The 17,004-nt window shown below is 37.8% G+C and overlaps 1 protein-coding gene across 1 annotated transcript in view; it reads right to left on the reverse strand.

Moving 5' to 3' along the window:
• Positions 1 to 2,404: 2,404 nt before the first annotated feature.
• The window catches only part of lap3 (leucine aminopeptidase 3), a 39,155-nt gene continuing 24,555 nt past the window's right edge, over positions 2,405 to 17,004 (reverse strand). Inside the window, exons 7-13 of the mRNA XM_048602908.1 lie at positions 13,996 to 14,154; positions 12,465 to 12,589; positions 11,383 to 11,471; positions 6,853 to 6,955; positions 6,076 to 6,155; positions 4,848 to 4,957; positions 2,405 to 3,299 (exon numbers count right to left, since the gene is read on the reverse strand). Coding sequence (XP_048458865.1) covers positions 3,104 to 3,299; positions 4,848 to 4,957; positions 6,076 to 6,155; positions 6,853 to 6,955; positions 11,383 to 11,471; positions 12,465 to 12,589; positions 13,996 to 14,154 — 862 coding nt within the window. The 3' untranslated portion in view covers positions 2,405 to 3,103. The remainder of the gene's footprint in view (positions 3,300 to 4,847; positions 4,958 to 6,075; positions 6,156 to 6,852; positions 6,956 to 11,382; positions 11,472 to 12,464; positions 12,590 to 13,995; positions 14,155 to 17,004) is intronic.

A 17,004-nucleotide genomic window follows, 5' to 3' on the forward strand; every position in this document is an offset into this window, starting at 1 on the left:
GTTATAGGGGGATGGGTCTGGGTGGGATGCTCTGAGGGTTGGTGTGAACTTGTTGGGCCGAAGAGCCTGCCCCCACACTGTAGGGATTCGATGATGTTTAGTGACTTATTGATGTAGACTCCCAAGTCCCTTCATACTCTCAAATCAAGCTCATCAGTGATGATTTTTCACCTCTCTGGAGTAGGTGGGACTTGAACACAGGTTACCTGGCTCAAAAATAGAGACACTACCACCGTGTCACAAGAGTCCTACTTCATACTTTCTAACCTTATTCCATTTAAGAAATACTGTGTCCATCTATTCTTCCTACCACCGTGGATAACCATGATGTGGAGGTGCCAGTGTTGGACTGGAATGGACAAAGTCAGAAATCACACGACACCAGGTTACAGTCCAACAGGTTTATTTAAAAACAAAGCTTTCGGAGCCTCCGTCCTTCTTCAGGTGTTAGTGAGAGAGGTAGCATCAGACACAAAGATCAAAATAAAAGTATAAGATCAAAGGTTCACACCATTGATGAGGATGTCCTAAACAAACCTAAGATGTTGTTAAATCTTTAATCAGTTAGGAGGTTTTAATTGACTAATATGTATATGTAAATCCCCAAATTCCTTTCAAATCACAGTCCTGAGAGAACTAAAGGTTTTATTAGTGTTAAGGAGAGGTGACATTTTAGGTCACACAATGCGTGTCAGGCGTGACACCTTAAATTGCTCGATTTTGGTAAACATGCCAGCAATCTTTATTGTTCTTGTGTCAAAATGACACATTATACATGTGGGATAATTATTGTTTTCAATGTAAGTTACATTTACTTTATCACATTGTGCATTGTTTCAATCATTGTCCAACATACTGAATGAAGGACTATCATGTGACTATCTTCATCAAGGATAGTCAGATAGCAGTCTATTGTTCTGTATGCTGAAAAAACTTCCACCATTTTTTCTGGGACTAGTGGGGAAAATTTTCTAGGTTGATTTTCATGTTCAAAATGAGCACTATCTCATTTATGTCCTTCTGAAGTTTCCTTCCCAAAGTTCACAATGCTTTTAAGATGTTTATCATCCACAAATGTTGAAGTTGTACCCACTTCACAGAGGTCCAAGTCATTAACGTGTATTAGGTTGAGCAAAGGTACTAATACTGGCCCCTGTGGAACCATACTACAAACCTTCCTCCTGTCCAAAAAACATCCATCAACCACGACCATGTATCCTGCCACTGGGCCAATTCTGTGTCCATGTTGCTACAGTCCTTTTTATTCCATGAATTTTGTTCACAAGTTTGTTGTTCTGACATATACTAAAGCGTTGATCTTCACTGGAACTTTATGTTAAGCTAAGATGCACATTGTGAGAGCAAGGCTGATCTCTTGGCTTGATAGTCATTGTAGTGAGAGGAGTATGCAAGAGCAGCCATAGACAGTGGTTGAATGCAGCTCTCCATCTGCTGATGATCCAGAGGCTCACGGATGGCCAGTTTTGAGTTGCCAGATCAGTTTTCGATCAGTTGAACATGGCAGCAGTACCACAAAACACATTGGAGGGTATCCTTACTGTTAAGACAGCACGAATCAACAAGAATTGTCACTCCTACTATCATAGACAGATATATCTGTAATAGGTAGATCAATGAGGGCAAAGTCTAATCATTTAATGGCATCAGCTAAGGTCTAATTAATTTTCATGATCAGGTGTCATTAGGGAATTACCAGCACTAATTGTACGGAAAATTTAGGACAGCTAGCTGCATGAAATGCATGGATTTCTCCTTGTTGTCAGTTTCCTCACCACCTGCTCCATAGCCAGTATGGTAGGATTTTTTTTCAGGGCTCAGCCAGCTGAGTCAGAGTGTGGACAATGAAATCACTGCATTCAGAGTTTACTTTGTGTGCTCGCTACTTTCTGCTCCTTCCAAATTGTGTTCAGATGGTAGTTCTCCCCTTTCCATGTCTGATCTGATGCTATGAGACTTCAGAAGATTTGTAGTCAACTTGAGGACTCCCAGGTCTTCTCATTCACAGCTGTGTATCAGTGTGCCAGCAAGACTGATTACACCTTTGCTATTTTTGAATCTGAGCTCAATGCTGGATGGCCTACCCAGTTTTATTGTTGTTCAACATTTCTCTCTTAGCTTGATAAAACAGATTTTCAATGGTGCAGTTAAGAGCATCGTGGGTCTGGAATTACACATAGGCCAGACTGCCTAAGGATGATGATTTCCTTTCCTGAAAACCATGCACCTGTTGAATTCTGATAATTCATTAGGTTCATGATTATTCCTGAAACAACATAAACTACATAGATATGCACTTCAAGTGTCATGAGCTACATAGCTATATGACAAAATGGAATGGTCAGTACAAATACAACAGAACGACTGGCCTCCTCCTCGGTCATATTTTCTATACTTCTGATTACCCTTGTAAAATTTGAAGATCAATACTGTCCACATTCAGGAATTATTCTCCATCTATTAATTTGAGAGCATCCGACTGTGACTGTCAATATTCTAAGTTTTGCAATTACAGCTGAGATCAGTTAGAAATTATTGTTATATCTAGTTTATTCTTTATTGTTTTGGCTAACATCTTCATTTTGAGTATTACAATATTACAAAAATACTCATGTTTAATCATATTGAACGCTTGATCTACGTGTCAGCTTTTCCTGTGAACGGCAAAGACTTTTCAACAATGATCATTAATTATCAAAATCCATAGGTTTTTACAGTTTCAGTATTTGTAAAAGGCACTGGGAACACTGCAGATTTTGTGTTGCTGCAAAATAGGTGTCCTTTTAACATAAAATGAACAGTTGCACAATGAATGATGGAAGTTATGGTTTGGAGGAGAAAAAAAATCACCATTTAAAGCCTCTATAAACAAGTGTCAATCATGATAAGATTCTTCTTCAACAGAGTTTGCAAGATAAAATCGTGCATCCTTTTTTATTTAATTACCATTTTTCCAAATGCAAAAATAATCAAAACTTAACCTATCAGAGATACAAAAGGGGTATTTATATGGGCAATGAAATTGTGAAATCCATGTAATTTAAACATACAAAAGAAAAAGTGGGCACATCTTTAAAAGGACAATTTAAGAATTTTGGCTTTCGTGACTCAGGTAGGCTGTAAATTCCACTAATGTCCTGGTTGGTCTTCCCGCCATTCCCTTCCGCAGGTATGGAACTTCATCTTTGTTTGACATAACACCAGCTATGTCAAGATGAGCCCAGTGAGATACTGTAACAAACTCTCGCAGAAATGCTGCAGCTGTACATGCACCACCAGACCTGCAGGAACATATCAGAGCACAGTGAAATTATCAAGAGGCAGAAAATATACATTTTTGAAATCTTACCATTCATTTATAAATCAGAAATACCCTTCCTCAAAGATTCACAAAAAATAATAAAACAAAACATTAATTTTTGTTCCATTTTTCTCTGCATAATTTCTGCTCATTTTTTTATTATGCCCATTTAATCATAAGGTGAAGCACAGACAAGAATGTTATATAGGGCAGGTCTTTTGGGTAACTGTTTCATTAGATCATCACTGCAACAATTTAGTTAAAATTACCAAGCTCCCTTTGAATATTTCACTTTCATTAACTGAGAGGATGTTTTGAAATTTTTGATTCTTTATGAATAGTAAGCAATATGGTCTTCCAATAGTTTAATGTTAGTTACATAGTGCAATTGTTTTTTGCTGTGGTACAAGAACATTCACAGTTTAATTACATTCAATTCTTGTCGTTACATGCAGCGCACAACACACCAGAGTTCTGGGCACTGCATTCAAATCTTTCAACTTGAAGACACTGTTTGCTACATATTGTGGGGTCGATTTTAATGTGTTTATATTTAAGGCAAGCAACGAGCAGGGCTACTCCAATCATTTAATGGCATCAGCTAAGGTCTAATTAATTATGATCAGGTGTCATTAGGGAATTACCAGCACTAATTGTACTGAGGATTTAGGATAGCTGGCTGCATGAAATGCATGGAAATCCAGTGAAACCGCTGATCACCATGGATCTCCAACAGCATCTTAAAAAGAGAGGAAGTGGAAGTGAATGAAACAACAGTTTTCAGGAAAACAAAATTGTTAGCTGTACAAGTGTGAAATAATTGTTTATAATATCCAAGTGTCTGTGAGAAACCTGAGTGTCAGACTTATTTCCGGTTTTACCTGACTGAAGTTAATTTCCCTAAAATTTCCCAATTTTAAATAATATAATTTGTAGATTGCTATCAAGAATGAATATGTAGGCAAAATAAGGAACTAACAATAGCAGCACAGGTTCTTACAAAAATGTTGTTGGGGTATTGACAATACCATCTGACCCTGAATTGCAAACCTTGTTCAAGCCTCTTCCTGTATATTGTCTAGATTAACAGCAAGCTGAAAACCGAAAGGACAGACTTCCAGCGAAGTCCCCACCCTGATTCTCATCTCTTCTTTGTAGAGGAATGGTCATAAGATAAACCAGTGCCACATCATCAGTATGTAGAAATTCTCTAATCAGGACATGCCACATGAAAGGTTTAGGTTGAGGAGTTTCACATTTGATTGTGTATGGATCATGGGGTAGAATTCTTTTTTTAAGATAGACAGATTTTTAACAGCCACAGGTATTAAGGGATATAGAGTAAGCTGGGAGAATAGTTAAGATTTAGATTAGCTGTGACACAATAGAACGAGTTCAAACAGTTTAATTACATAATCCTGTTTCTATGATTATTTTTCCACATTCCATGTTAGGTACTTCTAAAGCCACAAAACAGAATATACAAAGTAAGAATGTACTTAAATTATGTACTTAATACCATATTCACCTGTATTTTCCAATGTTGTTCAGGTCTGCCAGTTGCGATTCTGTGACCTGCCTGGTGTAATGTTGAAAAAGTGGCATTCTCCACACTCGATCTCCAGTCACAACACTTGCCTAAAACAAGAACATATCAGCATCATCAATTATGATCAAAAAGACATAAATAAAGGATATGAACTCTATCATCAAAACCAAAAATGACAGTAATTAAACCTAACCCTCAATGAAAAACTTTATATTCATACTATTAACATTACAGTTTAAAACAGAAAAAGATAAATAAAAGCATCCACTCAAATTCAAATGATTGTTCTATTTTTCAAGTTAGTGCCAAAAAAAACATAATTGTTCAGAATTTATTGCTCCAAATTATCTTCAAAATAAATGTTTGTTTAAAAACTGTGCCATGAAGGACTTGAATGCAAGACAGAACTGGATGTAAAAATGGCCCTGTCTTGTTGCAATTTACTACAATACTGCATCAATTAACATAATAAATTAAGATATTTGACTATTAAATATCTTATTGTAAATTTGCATTCACAAGGTCATGTCCCTTTATCGCAACTAGATCTGCACCATCGATGCTGGCACATAAATTGACTTTTGAAGCCTGGAAAATCGGTCTGAAAATACAAAATGTGAGCATGTCTTAAACTTTTGCGCATCTTCACAACACAGTCCATTTTGTCTCCTGCATTCCTTCTGCAGAGTTATAAATGTAACAGTAAATAAAACATTCATTTGTGGATGAAAAATTGAGGTGGCTAACTAATGCAAGTATAGCATACTGTGGCTGAAAAGGAGAGTTTTCATATATGCTGAGTTTAAGCAAAAACATGGTTTTGAGGCTTTATATGCAGGGTCAATTCAAACAGTGCTATTTACAAGTAATCGTAATATCAGTCTCATTAATCTGATGGGGATATAGACTGTTATTCACGAATTCACACTGATGTTACAACATCATTGTGCAGCATAGGCAAAGACAGAAAAGGCTTGGTCATTTAACAGAGTCACACAAGAATGTTGATTGGTTGTTCTTTCATGAAAATTTAAATGGCAAATAAGGATGGAAAACAATATTTTAGCTCTTTCTCTGACCTACACTTCCTGCAAGCCTGAATTCTCACATGAGTATAGGGTTGCAGAGCTAGTACTCATATCAAATTTTAAACAAGTTTTACGCAGAAATGACATCTGGCATAAAACATTGCAGAAATGATTCTTACTTGTCTGAGGAGTCCCCACAGCCAGTCAGAATTGGTGAACACCCCAGTAGCTGCTGATCCAAGGGCAACATCCATAGCACCTGTGAAATAGCACAAATTAAATCACTGGAATTTGATTTTGTTTCAAAACTATTGTTTAGCTGAAAAGAACTTACATTATATAAGATATGACATTTCTGCTGTCACAATAAGGCAGTGATTAGGTTACTTGAATAAGATGTCAGAACCAATAATCCAGAGTTAACAAATGAAAATTCTACTATGGCAGATTATGTATTTAAATTTAGTCTTTTTTAAAACATCTAGAAATAAAAAATGGTTTCAGTAAACAACAACGATACAGTCAAATTGTTGTATTAACACAATTGATTCAGTAACGTCCTTTAAGGAAGGAATATTGAACATTCAAACCTTGTCTGGCCTACATATGCCTCCAGAAATACGCCAGCATGATTGATTCAGCTGCCTTCTGAAGTGGCTGTGGAGACAACTGAGTTGTATCAAACCAATACAAAGGATATCACATGGATTCCATTTTCAAGATGCCTCACTATCACCTTCTCAGGGAAAGTGTATGGACATAAACATCAATCCTGCCAGCAACATCATGTCCAAAGAATACTTTTTTACATTCAATGTTGAACTAGTAAAATGCTGCAGGTGTAGCTGAATGATGTTTCAGCACTCTTATTCTTGATGAAATCAGTGAGTACGCCACTGTTTTATTTCTCATGCACTCTCAGAGTTTGTGCAACATCAAAGGCAGCGATACAGTACCTGTTAACGTTGCAGCATTTACAATTGCTTTGGGGTTAAAGCTGTGTGCGTAGCATAGAGCATCAGCTAGTATCAAACGACCTTCAGCATCAGTGTTATCCACCTTAAAGACAGAGGGGAACTCAAGCAGTGAGGGTTTTAAAATCTTCACAAATAAGGTCCATCCCCAAAATCCCAACATGTAAAACAACAGATAGTGTAAAAACTTAGGGTTCTGCTCCAAGTCAGTTACATCTGATGATTTCACAAATCAGGGCTCAGATCATCTGATGTAAAGACAGTCACTGCAGTACTATATAAAAGCCTTGTGAGTCAGGACCAGGCAAAAGTCCCAGTATACCTAAGCACATGCAAATTACCCTCATAGTTTAAACTTCTCCTAGGCAATTAGCCAGCATTAGGAACCTCCAAGAAAGTCTCCAACTTTGAAAGTCAGAGATTTCAGAAGATTCTAATTCACTGACCTAGAGATTTACCCAGGAAACACCAGAGGGATTGAAACCTGTTCTAACCACTGGGTAACTACAGAACTGATCCCTGTCTGACACACCGCTAATCCCCCAAGACACAATCCTCAACCTGACTTCCGACACCATCAATTGACCACCCACAAATTTCAACTCAACCCCATCCAAACCGAATCCACGTCATCGTCTGACAACACATCCCCCCTGCCCAAAACACTCCCTGACAACCCAGTGCCTCAACCTGAATTCATTACCTGACTTGAATGGATCAGACCCCTGCCTAATCCACCCTACCCACTCACACACTAGCCACCTTGCAACCCCTCTACCATCCTGTCATGCCACCACCCTAACCATCTGCCAACTTACCCGCCTACCATGTTATCCATCTTGTATAACATTGAGGCAATGTATTGGTATATATCAGATTTGATTTACAGACAGAAAGCAGAGTAAGAATAAACAGGTGATGCTTAGGCTGTTATTAATGGGGTTCTATTAGAATCAATGCCAAGGCCCAGGCGTTCGCAATGTGTATACTTAATTGGGATGAAGAGACCAGCTGAGATATTTCCACATTTACCAGTGACACAAACCTAGGCGAGAATGTCAACTACAGATCATGTTCTCTTTTCCCTATGAGGAGATACTGAATCCCTGTTTATTTTCCCCCTGTCCCCACACTGCCACTGCGCCAAGAACCAATAACAAGCAAAGTCTGATAACGGCAATGCTTACGTGAAAAAAGTGAAAGGGGAGGGTAGGGATTAAATTAAAATAGAATTACAGATCATGTTCTTACCAGAACATGTCAGACAGAATAAAATGTGAATAAGTTGTCATGACGTAATTGGGAAGTCAGTGTCATGAATCTTTTCCCACTGTGCCACAAACCATCAAAAAATATATAAATTCCAAATAAGACCACCAAAATGACCAATTTGTCTGAATGACAGCTGTAATTCTTTAGTAACAGAACAAAAATCTCTATTTATTGGAACACACAACTTTAACAAGAACATTGAAAGGAAAGGATTTCTATCTTTTGCAACTTAAACTATACACCTTCAAAATCCTACAGAGACACACCCAATCACCATTAAGGCAATCAAAAGGCAAACTATTTAAAACATTCGTAATGGACGCAAAGCAATATAATGGATAAACAAAATTTCAAAGATCAAAAGACTAGATGACAAAGTGGAAATTTATTTTCCTCATTGTCTTTCTGATTCTTGACAACACTGTTCATTGTACTTTAATCAGGTGAACGTAAGCCTTTTCTTCTACAAATTCTTTTGTTTTAAGCTTCCTTGGGTTTTCTGTCTTTTTCCTCTTACAGAGACACAGAGGATGCTTTCTGTGGGCAAGCTCTGGACAATTTTTGTTCTCTGCTGCCCTTGGCACTCTCCACCTTGAACACGCAAAGCACTGTTGTCACGCAGAACTTCCCCAAAAGATTGTTGATGCTGGTCTGTCTCAAATTCTCCCTCTTACTGCTTCCAAAAAGCCATAGTAAAAGTGATGAGGCCACTTTTAGAATACTGTGTATAATTCTGGTCGCTCTTCTATAGGAATGATGTTGTTAAACCTGAGAGGGTGCAGAAAAGATTTACAGTACAGGGATATTTCAGCCATCCTCACCATGATGCTGGAAGAGCTGGGAATTTCCCATAAGGGTGGCAACAGATAATATACAGATTTAATCTGCAAGGCAAGTTGATTAAAACATATGTAGCATCTTTCAGGTATTATGTAGCTTTCTAATATTTTTGTCTGTTTCTTTTGAACATTTACTAACTGCACATTTAATGTAAATGTAATATAATGTTTTTGTTTCTGTTAAACATTTCCTAACATTGTTAATTAATAACTCTCAAGTATAAATTAATTAAGAACCAGAGGTCACAATTTTAAAGTGTGCAAAAGAAGCAAATGTGAGGTGAGAAAAAACGTTTTGATACAGTGAGTCGTTAGGGCCTGGAATTCAGCATCTAGGACTGTGGAGAAAAGATTTACAAGAATGTTGCCAGGACTCGAGGGTTTGAGTTATAGGGAGAGGATGAATAGGCTGGGGCTTTTTTCCCTGGAGCGTCGGAGGCTGAAGGGTGACCTTATAATATCACAAGGGCATGGATAGGGTGAATAACCAAGGTCTTTTCCTCACGGTAGGGGAATCCAAAACTTGAGGTCATAGGTGTAAGGTGAGAGGGGACTTTATGAGAGACAGTAAATTAGTGACAGTGTTTATGCAGCACATGAATATATACAGCTTTGGAATACTTGAAAATGTTATTTGGAAGGTTTCTGTAGCAAAAGGGTTGAGGTACAATCAGAGCTCTGGGTGTCCTGGTGCATGAAATACGAAATGAGTATGCAGGCACAGAAAACAGTACGAAAAGCTAACAAAATCTTATTGTTTAGTGTGAGGTGAATTGAATAAGAATGTAGGGAGGATATGCTTCACTTGTACAGGGCAATTGCTTAACGCCATATATTGAATACAGTGTATAGTACTGGTATCTTTATTTAAGGAAGGATGTAAACATTAGAAAAGGTTCAGAGAAGATTCACTAGACTAATACCCGACTGGTGAGGTTGTCTTATAAGATAAGATTGGACAAGCTAGGCTTGTATCCACTGGAGTTTAGAGAATAAGAGGTGACTTGATGAAAACATGTAAGATCCAGAGGGGCCTTGACAGTGTGGATGTAGAAAAGATGTTCCAGTTGTGTGAGAATCAAGAACTGGGGGTCACTGTTTAACAATAAGCAGTCACATTCAAGACAGAGATAAAACTTTTTTTTCTCACAGACAGTCATGGCTTTTTGGTAAACTCTTCCTCAAAAGGCAGTAGAAACAGTCTTTGAATATTTTTTAAGGTAAACATAAATAGTTTCTTGATGGGGGTGAAAGGCTATTGGGGATAGGCAGAAATGTGGAATAATCAGATCAACCATGAGTTTATTGAATGGCAGAGCAGTCGCAAGGGACTGAGTGGCCTACTCCTGTTCCTTATGTTCATAGGTATGTAAGCCCGGAGGTACACTCGTATAAATTGCATCTTTCTCCCAAACACATATTAACAATAGGACAATTTACCTTGCTGAATTATACACATGAAGCAAAGCAAAGGACTAGAGCAATGTTTAAACTATTTTTCCAAGGAGACACCATTTTAACTCAAAATCAGCTTCTCAGGGCAGTTAGGGATGGTCAACAAATGCTGGTCAAACAAGCAAAGCCCACATCTGAATTTCCCTTATGTGAAAAAGTGCTTTTTGATTTTCTCCTGAATGACCCAACTTTGAAGTAATTGTGTTTTTATTAATTTCTGAAACTCTCTAGATTTGAATTGTGTCTTGGAAAATTGGAAAATGGTACTCAATTATTCAAGAAGTGAATAAGATTTAAAACTACGAATTTAATATAATTTATTGAGATAACTTTAGAATCTTTCACCAAACACAGCACTCAGCCAGGACGAACAGATCACAGAGCATCAGCAGGGATATTTGATAGGTAAGTCGTGTCTGATATTTGAGGTCACTAACATCATGTGTATTGGAGTGTGAATGAATGTTATCCACGTGGATGTCCAAAAAACATCTGATATGTTTTTGATCTGAAGATTGAACTAAAGATGGGAGGTGACGGCATAATGGTATCGTCACTGGACTGTTAATGCAGTGAGCCAGGTAATGTTCTGGGGACCTGGTTTCAAATCCCACCACGGCAGATGGTAGAATTTGAATTCAATAATTTTCTAGAATTAAGAGTCTAATGATAAATACAACTGTCAGAAAAACCAATCTGGTTTGCTAATGTCCTTCTTGGAAGGAAACTGCTATCCTTGCCTGGTCTGGTGTACATGTGACTCCAGACCCACAGCAATGTGGTTGATTCTCAACTGTCCTCTGGGCAATTAAAAATGGGCAATAAATGCTGCCGAGCCAAGGATGCCCTCATTGCATGAATGAATAAAAAAAGACCAAAGTTGAAAGTGCACAGAATTGTGGCTAAGAACATGGGTGATGCATTTCAAAATAAAAAATCAATTTACCTGTATCGTTTTCCCATTCTTTGCCTTGACTACATCACCAGGTTTATTTGCTCTGCCATTAAGCATATTCTCACACAAAGGAGCCAGACCTAGAAGTTATATGAGTAGTAACAAAGTTAGTAACAAAGCTTTTCCACCAAAACCAAGTATGATTCTCCATATCCTCGGATCCGCTAACAGAAGTAGTAAGAATTACATGTAAATTCAGCATGCGGTGTGTGGACAACTGAAACTCCTTTTGGGAGGACGGCAAGGCACTTTAAATTTTCCTTGTTCCATTGCTAGCCCATTTAATAAATGATGTATAGGCGACAATTACTTCTAAACTGAGATAATACAGCAAACATTTTATTAACCAGCACCTATAGGATCAGGGGTGTGCTAGTTGATCAAATATTCCAGATAATCAAGAGGTACGCATAACCTCAGTAAAGCCTGACCAAATGAAGCTTTGAGACATCAATATCCCCAAAAATCTATGTAAAAACATCAACACACCTCCTAAAATCAATGTAAAAACATATAGTAAGTAACAGAAATGTAATGCAGAGGGTATACACATCACTGTTATACTTTATGTACAGCATAAATACTCAGACATCATAGTAGATAGCGGTATTCGAGTTATGTAATTTTTGCCAATTGAAAAGTGCCAGTTAAAACAAAGTTTGCTGAATATAAATACAGGTAAATATTTGGAAAAAAGAACATTGATTTGTTGAGATAAACTATTTTTAAAAAACAAAGGAATTCCAAAATTGCCTTCCAGAGATGTGAATTTTAACCTTTTGAAATTAAACAAAGTATGAGCAGGAAAATCTTCACACACGAAAAATACAATTATTCCATGGTTTTAAAATGTGATTCTATACAGTACTTTCTAAAATGGTACATAAATTATGTAGTCACTAGATAATTCTTCCATATTTTAAATGCAGGAACTGGTAATCAGTACCCAAAGGGTTCAGTGTTCTGAGATTCATAAATTGTGCAAATAAGGCAAAGTAAAAATGCTAGATCGTAATTTTAGTAACATCTCAAAGTTGTCAGCATTACAGGAGAATTATACTCTGCTGTTTTACCTATAATGTTAACGGGAAGTTGTAAAGATGCTGCAGTGATGATTGCAGAACAGATTGTTGCTGCTCCACCCATGTCAGCTCTCATTGCTTCCATACCTGAAGAAGGTTTGATTGAAATTCCACCACTGCCAAAAAAAATGGAAATACAGTCAGCTAAAACATAATACCATATGCATGGATACAAAATGCAAATCTGTTTTATAACCAACTTTAACTTCTCCCATCATACAAAGGAATGAATTTGCTAAGAACCTAAGTGATTTACTGTAGCTCACTATCGGGTTTTTTCAGTCAGCTTTCCAATATTATGAAATACCTCAACAAAAATCTGGAAAAACTCAAACAACAAGAGTTTGAATTCAAATGTTAATTTACATCAAGGTTCTACCAACAATGCCCAAACCTAGGTCAGGGTAGACTGCAGGGAGGGCAAGATGGGATGATGGTTTACTTTGGATGTAAATCCCACGAAAGCCTTCATTACTGATGTAAGTAATGCCTTTACTTTTTGAGACAGAGAAGTAGAAGACTGACTTTTGACTTCGAGGACAAACAGTACTTTTGCCAAGCGAGTTTGCACTGTTAGAATTTGTGAACTGCACTCTCCTAAAACACTAGGGTTCAATAGTGGAAAGATGGAACATTTAGAAACAAAAATATGATAACTTTTACTGGACTGGCCAGCATTACGTGGATGCTATCACACACTGCGGAGTGGGAAATAGAAGTCGTTCAAGGAGGGGAGTAACCAGAAGGTTGACTAGAGTAGGGGTGGGAGAAGGTAGAACAGAAGTGGAGCCCTCGTGACAAACAGGATTGGAGCCTGTGAAGGTGCCTGGTCCTGAATGGAGGGGGTAGGGAGAGGGAATAATGCCATTGCTCATGCATTGGAGAGAATTGTAGCCTTCCTGGATAGAGATGGGGAATAATCAAGAGTCTAAAACTAGAAGAGATATTGTCTCACAGGGGCATGATGGGTTGGGGGTGTGGAGAGGGGTGGGGAAGAGGTCAGGATCTGGTGGGTGTAGTGATTATAGGGGGCTGGTGAGAGAGAGAGAGGTCAGGAACTGTCGAGGAAGGCCACTGCGGAAGCTTCAGGCAATGGAATTTCCTCAGGCAGATATCTGGAAGCACTGAAATGCCTGAATCTATCACCTTGTCTTGACAAAGCTGCTACGGTTCCCGACTCTAGGCTGGTTTGGTCAGTAGAAGCAAAGCCCAAAAACAGAAATACCCATCCTCATTACCATATTTCAAGTTTCAAACTGTTTCTTTGAATCAAGTTGGTTACCCAACTAACTTCCAGTTTCAGTCAAAGCTGAAAATGGACAGGTTGGAGATGGATTTAGGTCGAATATATTTTCTCAAATATGAACCCCACCCCACTCTCAACCAAACTTGCCTGTTTGCTTCCGTTGAAGTTCAACTCTATTATTTAATCACTATCTGTATGATTGAAAAAACAGGACACAACTTCTTGAACTTTTAAATTTATTTTATAGAGAAAATACGAGACAAAGTCAGAACCTACCTGTCAAATGTTACACCTTTTCCCACAAAGACTAGTGGTGATTCACTGGCAACTGTAGAACCATTATAGTGAATCTCTAAGAAAATTGGTTCTTCATCTGAACCTTTAGCTACACTAAGGAAAGCTCCCATCTGTTGATCCTCAATCCAGGATTTGGATCTGTGTCAGACATAAATGGAAAATAAATATTATTGGAAACTGTCCTCAGTAAAATGGTGTCATAAGAAATTGCTATTGTTTTAAATGCTGGAAAGAATATCTGTGATTGTCCATCCCTAGTCTCCCCAAATGGTTTGCTGGATCATTTCACCAAGGAGTCAAGATCAATCACACTGGTGTGAAACTGGAGTCAAGTGTAGACCAGACCCAGTATGAACAGCAGGTATCCATTTCTGAAGGCTATTAATGAACCAGTTGCTATTTTGCAGCATCCAAAATTTTAACAAAAAACCTTTTACTAATACTAGATTTTTAAATAAGTTATTTCAAATTCTTAAACTGCTATGTTCTGGATTACTAGTCGAGTAGCATAACAAATACAACCGTGGGTACTGATAATAACTTTAATCGAGGTTCCAATAATATACTCAGTGACAGAATGTTTCAGTAATTCCAGCCTGTTTTTGAGACACTTCTGGAAGCCAGCTAAATGTGTCATCTGTGTATTAAAAAAGCAGATTTTCCAACAATCCCTTGTAACGAATGACATGAACAGAATTAGCTCATGTGCACACAAAATTCTTAAGCAAATACCTGAAACAGTTGGATAACGAATGCCTTGTTAATTAACCTTGTTAATAATATTGCTTAAAACTCTGCTAAGATACATTTAATTCTTTCATTTCAAATCTTCTGAAAGAACACGCAACTTTATAATTAGTGCAAGATGCAGCCCTTTCCTTTAGAACATGCAACCTATCTCACCAAATTTTGCAGGTTTAGTTCTGAAAATTACCGTTATTTTTCTGTGATAGTTTTATTCATAACAGATGTCTTCTGGCACCTTGTCAAAGTAGTGATAATGAATTCTGATGCAAAGCATTAACAAAGACCTCAAAATGGATTGGGGAATTTGGCTTCAACTTTCTGGTCTGTATTACTCAGCTATTCATTACTTCAACTCATTGGGTAGGAGGGTGGGAAGGGAGGACAGACTAGGAATTGAAGTTTCTCCTTGCAATTTTTATAAGCAGTAATTACATACAAAAAATCTATAATTACCGTTATTGTCCACTTATATAAGAAATGAACAAAGATTACTTTTTAGCCATTAGACATACATCAGCCATTAATATGACTGCCAACTTTTATCTGAAAAGGTGAAGAGAAACTTTTTTTTACAACAAAAATGCAATAGACAGAATTTCAAATGTCAAGAAATGTTGGGTTTGAGCTAGGACCGGAAAGGTTAAAACCTCAAAAAAAAGGTCAGTTTATCAGACGTCAACATGATCCCAGTTACTTGCAGTCTTTATTGGTGCATAATTTGAAGGCAGGGGAATTGAAATGTGTCTTTAATTTAATTATGTAAAGAAGTCATTGCTTCTGCCTTTAAAACAGCTTGGCTTTTACAGCCAGCACACGTGTTCCTGAGCTGTGTGGAAACCACTAGCGTGAAAACATCGCAGGGATTCATTGAGCAATTAAGTTTTAAAAGCTTACCAGTCCATCAGACTGAAAATGTTTTGTTGCTTTTCTGTCCAGGGAAACTTATGGAGGACTCATTATCAGGGTATGTTAATTATTTTGTAGATGGTTTTCAACATTTCTGAATTACATTATTGTAATGTGTTTTGTTTTTAATTCATTCACAGGATGAGGGTGTCACTGGCTAGGCCCAGGGAAATTAAGAATCAACCACATTGCTGTGGGCCTGAATCACATGTAGGCCAGACCAGGTAAGGATGGTAGTTTTCTTCCTAAATGAAGCAGATGCTGTTTTCTGACAATTAACAATGGATTCATGGTTATCAGTAGACTCTTAATTCCAATTTATTTCCATTGAATTCAAATTCCACTAACTGCTGTGGCAGGATTTGAACCCGGGTCCCCAGAATCTGGATCTCTGGATTAACAATCCAGCTATAATACCACTAGGCCATTGTAACATCTATTCATTTAATATGCAATTTTGGACCATTTTAACTAACAGGAGAGAACAGCCTGTGCCTGAACTGGAAGGAATCTATTTTAGCAATCTTGACTTTTGTCCACTTTGATCTGTTAGCCTTCGCTGCAGCATTGGAGCAGCTTATACATGATGAGGAACAAGAGGATTAACAGTACCAACAACAGCTGCCTTCTCCACAATGACATACTGCTCTATCAGACAGAGCAGATGAACAAAGGACTCCTTCTTGAAAATGCAACACTCCCAAAACAGGGAAAGGGATTCCAATTCCACTAATTCAACCAGTATGAGACAATCAGAAGATTTTCACATATGTCAATCTAAAATAACAGTGCTCTTGAGTGGCATTTGCAAAGGAATAATTTGCTCAGTGATGTTCAGTTTGGGTTCTGCCAAGGTCAGTGAGTTCCTGACCTCATTAAATTGGACCAAATTTGGGCAAATAAGCTGAAATCAAAGGGTGAAACCAGAGTGTCTACCCTTGACATCAAGAGAACATATGATCAAGTGTATCAATCAGAACCCCCAGTAAAACTGCAATGAATGGGATTCAGGGGAAAATTAAGGCTCATTCAGCAGGTGACAGACTAAGAATTCTGTGGAGAGTAACTTACCTCCCGACTCCTCAAAGACTGTGCACCACCTACAAAGCAACAAGTCAGCAATGTAATGGAATACTTCCAACTTGCGTCGGATGAGCTCCAACAACACTCTAGAAGCTTGACTCCATCAGGGCAAAGCAAGCCATCCACCACTTTCAACATTCACTCTCTTCACCAGCGACACACACTAGCAGAACTGTATACATCGACAAGATACAATGCAACAACTTATCAAGTGTCGTTTGACAGTATCTTGTAACCTGTGATCTCTATTAT

The sequence above is a fragment of the Rhincodon typus genome, chromosome 1 (assembly GCF_021869965.1).
Source record: "Rhincodon typus isolate 14 chromosome 1, sRhiTyp1.1, whole genome shotgun sequence".
Classification (NCBI taxonomy): domain Eukaryota; kingdom Metazoa; phylum Chordata; class Chondrichthyes; order Orectolobiformes; family Rhincodontidae; genus Rhincodon; species Rhincodon typus.